Genomic DNA, 7,704 nt, shown 5'->3' with positions numbered 1-7,704 from the left:
TAATTTACCTTTTGGTCTGTGAATCTTTAAGGAAGTGTTACCATTTCAGATGTTTTCAGTATGTCTTCTGATTTCCTCAAAAAAGTAATTCTTATGGAAGAAAATATTTTGAGAGAACTGTCCCTTATTGTTGCTGTAAAGATCAGATAATTCCATGAACGATAATCACAGTATGACTAAACATATGGTTAGAAACAGATGTCTTATATGAGACTAAGAGTAAGTCCTGTGGTGAGAAGAAATACAATGAGCTCTAGAAAGAGGCTCCAGGTGAGTGTCCCGGCTGTGGCTGCTGGGGCGGCGGAGGGAGGGGAAAACAGAGGGAGCCAGGCCATGTTTATTTCTTTCTGCTTAGCTATAAGGCAGGGCTGTCTCAAGTTATTTTGCTGCTCAAGTGGGTAGTATGGGAGGAGTGAAGCATGCCATGTTTTCTGGGTTCCAAGGGTCTGGAAAGTGGTTCCGTAGCCAGTTACAGGGCTGCCAACTCTGGGTTGGGAAACACCTGTGGATTTGAGGGGTAGAGCCTGGGGAGGGCAGGGTTTGGGGTGGGAAGGGACCTCAGCAGGCTATAATGCCACAGCGTCCACTGCCCAAAGCAACCATTTTCTGCAGGAGAACTGATCCTGGAGATCTCCAGATGCTGCCTGGACGTTGGCAATACTAAGGGAAGGGCCAGGTTCATTGAAGGACTTCAGTGAAGTATAATGCCATAGAGCTCACCCTCCAAAGCAACCATTTTCTCCATAGGAACTGATCTCAGTAGTCTGGAGATCAATTGTAATTCCAAGAGATGTCAAGGTCTTCCCTTTCCCCCAACACCTTTCAATTCGAAAGCTGCTTCATGTTTAACACGTTAGCTGATTAACAGTTTAACTGACTCCGTGCTAATGCCCCATTGCCTCTTGGGACTCCCAACCCTGTGGATTTGCAGGGCTGATGTACACAGGCAACCAAACCTTCTCTTTTTAAACTATATGAAGTTTTATTTAATATTTTTTCAGAACAAATATTCAATCTACAGGCAACACTCTAAAATCAAGCAACAAGAAAACTAGCTTAACTATCTAATGCATTTCAGAGACCATCGTTAGATGGCACCAACCTTAGTTTTAGTAGTCAAAGGCCTTAGCGTGAACATTCTCTACATTGCTGTCCACTGCAATATAAGCAGATCATAGTCCTTTAGTCCATCAGAATCCAAGCTAACTCTCTCTAGGCTCTTAACTCAATTATTATCCTTTGGCCAAACAGCATCCAGGGATGAAGATATCCAATCCAGACTTTTCAGTGTAAATCTACCCCGTGAGCAGTAGGAAGTGCTGAGGAATTATAGAATGGTTGAGACAAAAATATTACCTTGGAAATTACTTGGGCTCAAGACTCTCTAATGCTGATCTCCCTCCACCCATAAGCCTATTTATCAAAAACTCAATGCCAAGATTTCTTTTATGAGGCATTCCTTTGTAATATAATATGTTATTTATGTGGTCTAAGTAATGTCTAAAGTAAAGTGAGGAGTAAGTAGAGTGTTCTGAATTTTGATACATTCATGAGCACACATGGGAAGGTTTAGCTTTGCAAAGAAAGTCTCAAGGCCCAGAGAGCACTGAGGTATTCTTCATTGTCAGGATCCATCTCCAGGGCTCGTTCGTAGCACTCAACGGCTTGGCGCCTTTCCCCACTGAGTTGGTGAATGTACCCGAGGATGCCAAAGCTCTTTGCGTCTCCTGGGCTTTTGTTGATTTTATTTCCTATCAGTTTCTTCAAAGCCACTTTGCACTTTTCTCTTGGAAATGATTCTTTTTCCATCTTCAGCCCTTCCAGATAGTGTTTCATGGCTTGCGATTCTGAATTTTTATGAAACTGCTGAAAGCGGCCGTATGAGAAGTGGAGCAGCTGCTTGTCTTCACAAGTTAGCCTGGTCATAGCAAATACTTTCTGAAATGTTTCCTCTGCTTCCTGAAGACGCTTTGCTTCTCCATACATGCCGGCAAGGTCCAGATAAGCATAGACAAACTTGGGTTTGTGCTCCACCGCTTTTTGGAAGTGAAAAATACAACATCTGATCAGCTCCTCCATCTTTTCTCTGTCATGGCATCTGGCCCTTTTCTTCTCAAGGAACTGTGCTCGGTAACAAAGGCCAATCTGATGATGCAGAAAGCTGGAGTTTGGTGTCAACCCTAGTGCCTTCTTCAAAAGCTCCAGGGATTTAATGACATCGCCATTTTTCCTGTAAAATTTGGCAGCATACCTCAGTACATAGGGAACGTCTGGATTTTTTTCAAGGGCTTCCTTAATATACTTTTCCCCTTCTTCAGCTTGACCAACTTCCTGCAGTTTCACTGCAAAGACAGGCACAACAAAAGGATCATCGGGATTCAGACTTGCCGCATGTCTCAAGGGCTCCAGCGACGACCCTTCTGCAGAAGATTGTTTTTCATAATAATCTTCCATACGGTACAATGTGATTGCATAGCCTGAATTAAATTCTGGGTTCTGGGGCTCTTCCACCAATGCTTTTGCAAAGCTCTCCTTGGCCTTTTCATAATAGCTTGCCCCAAATTTGAGGAGTGCCCACCCCTTTTCACAGTAGATACGTGGGAGCTTCATCTTATAAGGAGAGGCACTTCCGTTTTGTTTGCAGGTGCATTCCACCTTCTTTATGTACTCTTGTGCCTTTTCAAGCTGGCCCATGTGGTAGTACACCCAAGCATAGTTGCCCCAGGTAACAAGACTTGCCTTTTCAACCTCCTTTGGGCACTCTATTTGCACGGCCTCCTCAGCTTTCTGTAAATGTTCCAGAGTGGCTTCTTTCTTGCCGTTCAAATGGTTTACGTAGGCTAGCAGGTTATAATTTTGAATTTTGGATTCGGCCGGTAAAAATTCAAGCTGATCTGCAATCCTTTCCTCCAGCTCCTTGGGAGTGATGTCCTCCTTCAGCAACATCCAAGTGAAGTGGCATTCGAGCTGCAGCAGGATCCTCTGTAAAGAATCCTTGGAAACCTCACTACAAAATAGAGGGGGGGGGGAGAGATGAAGATTTACAGATTGCAAAGTTCAGAAATGAATTTAAAATCACTTATCCTAAACAATTTATCACTAAGATCCTGCAATAACCCATTCAGTTCTCCCCATATATTTCTTCTTCCCAGGGATGTTAAACTCCTTTTCTTAGGAGAGCTGGATCTGACATAAATGTTACTTTGTGGAGTTGGGCTATGTGTGCCATAAAATGTAATGTCAGATACCAAAGCTATAAACTTTACAAAGGATGCAGACAAACCCAATTAGCAATATTGTTACTCAAAATACAAATAAAAGCAATGGACTCCTAGCAGTGCCAGCAAGAGATTTACTGGGAAGCCTACAAAAGCCCCAATAAACGTATTTAATCATATGCAAAGCCAGGATTTTTCCAAGGTATACTATAAAAGCAGGGTATCATACGTTTCTGTACAAATTAGCTACTTTATGTTTATAAAGTACGGAGACTGATGCGGAGTAGCGTGATAACAGCTCATACATGGAGAACTTGAGATGGATAGTCTGGCCCGAGGCCGGCTTATGTCCCCATAGCTAACCACACCCAAACACACACCCACAACCATGATAGGCTATATTTACACTACTAGGTCTACCGTAGGTACTTTCCAGGATCCACGTGAGCCCATTGGCCCACATTAGGATCCATCTGATCCATTGTCTCTAGACCCGAAGGTCTGTCCAAACGCACGGCCTTGCTAGCGCTCGTGTGGCCATAAGAGTACATTACAATGTGTGTGTGTGTGTGTGTGTGTGTGTCTTTTAGGAGATAAGTCATCTCCCTTGCAAGTAAATAAGGGAGTTTTTCAGCACCCCCCATATGTCCAACCTCAGCAGCTGAGCATAGCTACAGTGCGTCTCTCTCTCTCTCTCTCTGTTTCCATTCTTTTCCCCATTTTACCCCTGAGGATTTCAGGAGGCACCCAGGACTCCAATCCACCACCGCCCCATACCCACAGCCAATAACAGTGTTGTGAGGTGGGCCAGTCTCTGGGTGACCCAGATGACAGTGCCCTGGCTTTGGGGTTGGTGGTCCTGGCTCGGGGTGGGGGTCTGAACCTGGCTCGGGGGGGGGGGTCTGAATCTGGCTCTCCCAGATCTCCCACCCCCAGTTCTCATCCCTCCAGTGTTTCCCACTGAGGGAACCTCCAGGGGGTGCTTTTTGTCCTCCTGTGACCTCTTTTCCCTCACCAACTGAGAACATGTGGGGAGAGTAGGGATGTCACCTTCCCCACCCCACCCCAACACTCAGTCTGCCTCCTGGCTCTAAGATTGTTCAGCATTGCAGTAGTCATAGGGTTTTTTTGTAGAAAAAGCCCAGCAGGAACTCATTAGCATAATAGGCCACACCGAACAGCAGAAACTCATTAGCATATTAGGCCACACCCCAACAACACAACTGATTAGCATAGTAGGCCATTCCTTCCCTTGGCTTGCTCGGGTGCCCTGCGGCTGCAGGGAGACTGGGCAAGCTGGCCCTTGGACAGGCCGGGGAAGGCACGGGGAGGCATTTAAATGCCTCCACGATCCTTCCAGGGGCCCCCCTGGCCCGCCCTCCTTGGAGTTGCCAGGGGGGTCGCTCTCCAGGCCTTCCCTCTGCAGCCACAAATGCAGAGGTTTTGGCTATAGTGGGCATGGCCAACTCTAGAGCCAGCTGGAACTCTGTTCCTGTGCGTTCCTGCCCAAAAATAGCCATGGCAGTAGTGACATCAGCACCCCTTTTAGTCTTTGCTCCTCCACTTCCTTCCAACACCAGGAGGTCTTTCCCCTCAGAGTGGCAACCACAAGTCAGCCCAGTTGTCTCCCAATGCACATGCTGGCCCGTCTACTCCTCTCTTCCCCACTGGCCCTGTCATTTCATTGGCTAAGTGCCACTCCACACAACCTCTCATGCCAACCCCCTCACGGTTGCCATTTGGAAAAAAATGAAGCCAGTTCTTGCAGCAGTGGCAGGGCCAACCGCTCGGCTCTGCCACCCCATGTAGGGGCTTCTCCAATTCTTTTTGAGCTGTGGTTGGAGGAGCCGGGAGGGGGGAAACCACGCCTCCTCTTTCTCTGCCTGCACTTCCATTCCCTCCACCACCACTATTTTACCTCAGCCTCTTGGCCCCACCCACTAGCCATTTTGTTGCCCTGCAAGCCTATCAATGTGTTTTTATGGAATATGAACTGTGCAAAGGGACTGTACAACATGGAGACCTGGGAATACCTGTTGAGACTGCACACCTGAAAGAGGGACACTTTCCTTTAGTGTTGCTGCCACAGTGATGGTCCAGAGTCACCAGACATCTCACCTGCTGTGAGATGAAGCAGTTCCATAAGCCTGCACAAAGCCTCAGATGCCATGCCATGGAAAGGTACAAGGACAGAGAACTTCAAACTGCATTAGGAGTTTCTTCAAGCACATGTAGGAAACCCCCCCTCCTCCAGACCTGCAAAGCTGCACATAGCTCTGAGACTCCAATAATAGTTGCTTAGCAACTAATTGCCCAACCATCAGCCAGCTGGCTAGGGCCATCAAGAGACAATAGCCCTAGCCTGATGATTCAATCATCCTTCATCCAGGTGCCAGTCCTCAGTCTAAGTTTCTAGCTGTCAATATTGACCACTCCTTAGTCCCCCTCCCCTCTTCCAGCCAGCCAATAGTATGTTTTATGGGACGGACTAACAGAAGGTGACACAGGGGGATGTGGCCAGACTAGTCAGCCCCCCCACACCTTGTTATAAAAGATCCTGCCTGACCACATGGTCTCTCTCTTACCCTCTCCATGACCCCTATCGAAGCTTTAACCCTCTTATGTCCAGCTTGCTATCCACATACCCTACCTCCATCTTTAACCTCTAGTCTGCAGCTAGAGTCCATGTGGTTCTGCTGGTCCAGAGCACGTGTCACCCTTTTCCTATTTATAAACCCCTCCGTTCTTCCATTGGAATGGCTCAATCAATTAAGACAGGTAAATATTGCCCAACCAACGAATGTCCTATTAATGCAACTGTGTTACGGATCTAACTTTATTTCTTAGCATATGTATAAATGTGTGTGTGGTTGTGTATTATTTGAATGATACATATCCCCCAGTAAAAAGACATTATATTTTAATACAGTCTCTGTGTCTGTTCTGGTACTTACAGCAAAGGTGGGACTTCTGTATACATTGGTGTGAATCCTAATTTGCCTATTGCCAATTAATAATCATAACCTCCCCTTAACTAATTAAGAATTCAAGGCAATTTGGCTAACAATTTCCTTTCAATTTCTTGACAGCTTCGACCATGCACACACACCTCACCACATGTGCCTGCTCGCCCACCCAAGCAGCCTCCTGCCTTCCCTCCCTCATCCCAGTTGCTCACCAGTAGCAAGAGGCCTAGACAGGCCAGTTCCAGTCCCCAGTCATTATGTTTGACACCCCTGTTTGACACAGGCCAATCCTGCCCTAGGATGCCCACTCTTCTCCCCCTTTGGGGGCAGCAACCACTAATACCATGTAGCCCTCCGAAGAAATCTCTTCAGTCACCCATGTTTCCTGTTAGACAATGATATGAAATTCTCTGAGGAAAGTGTCCATCCCTGGAATTGAAATGTTACGGCATAATTTTAGGCATACTATATAAAACACAGTAAAATCTGATCATAGAGGATAAATACATAAAAGTTAATTCTATAATTACTAAAAATAAAAGCTACCCAATTATATTCATTTATTTAAATTCAGTCATTAAAAATCACATGATAAAACCAAAATGATTAAATATAAACCAAAATGATAAAACCAACATGATTAAATATAAACAAGAAGGCAGCAGTCCTTTATGATTCCTGAGAAAAACGAAAAATTCCTTATGATTCCTGATTTACCTCATGATTTCCAAGTTAATATCTGTTGTCAAGTAACCTGGTCTTTTCTCCTGGTCTGTTGTCAAGTAACCTGGATAGCCTTTCTATAAAGACGGAACATCTGCCGTTTCTATTACAGTCTCCTTTTTTATAGTCTCCCAGGACTGAATAGACTAGGGTGTGTGTTTTTGTGTCTGTTCATAAGGGAAACGTACACACAGCCCTTTAGAAAATGAAACCGAAAACTGACTCACTGGAAAAAACGAAACTCTTGAATCTGTTTCCTTTTCTTCTGAGCTCATTGAGATCTACTCAGTTAGCACCAGCTTTGGCCCTTGGGTAGCAAGCTTTTTTAAAAAAATTGATTGTGATCATTAACCAATTAGAAAAATAATCACTGGTCAAATTAAACAACATAAGAATGGAACTACAGCCTGGAAGTAGTCCAGTATTCTGTTTTCTAAAGCAGTCGGCTGGATCCAGGCACTTTGGGGGCGGGGTTCCCCCCGTGGCAGGTCAGGGGCCTTTTGAGTGGGCAAACCGTCGCCCCACCGAGGGACCTGGCATTCCTATCCTGGTCCTTTCCACATTTGCCTGCCACTCGAGATTTTCTCAGTGTTCAGGTCAAGACAATTTAAGTCCACAGCAAAACAGCATCCAAGTAATCTCTGGCAACAGCAGGCTGAAACTGGGCTGACCACTGATGGGAGGGAATGTAATGCAGAATGGGGGGGGGGACGGAATAAAAAGAAGGCTGTACTTGATTTTAGTGCAGAATGGAAAAAAAACCTGAATTAAAAAGAAGGTTGAATTTGATTTTAGTG

The 7,704-nt window shown here is 45.4% G+C and overlaps 1 protein-coding gene across 1 annotated transcript; it reads right to left on the bottom strand.

Annotated features, from left to right (window-relative positions):
* Positions 1-1,102: 1,102 nt before the first annotated feature.
* Positions 1,103-6,996, bottom strand: LOC107121650 (interferon-induced protein with tetratricopeptide repeats 5-like). Its single transcript, XM_015424613.1, has 2 exons — positions 6,902-6,996; positions 1,103-3,007 (listed from the first exon to the last, which is right to left on the bottom strand). The coding sequence occupies exons 1-2, from the start codon at positions 6,904-6,906 to the stop codon at positions 1,570-1,572; spliced, it is 1,443 nt and encodes a 480-aa protein (XP_015280099.1). The 5' UTR covers positions 6,907-6,996; the 3' UTR covers positions 1,103-1,569.
* Positions 6,997-7,704: the final 708 nt, after the last annotated feature.

The sequence above is a fragment of the Gekko japonicus genome, unplaced genomic scaffold (assembly GCF_001447785.1).
Source record: "Gekko japonicus isolate JY-2015 unplaced genomic scaffold, Gekko_japonicus_V1.1 scaffold422, whole genome shotgun sequence".
Taxonomy (NCBI): Eukaryota; Metazoa; Chordata; class Lepidosauria; order Squamata; family Gekkonidae; genus Gekko; species Gekko japonicus.
The sequence above is the reverse complement of the archived record's forward strand: the minus strand, read 5'-3'. Positions and strand labels throughout refer to the sequence as shown.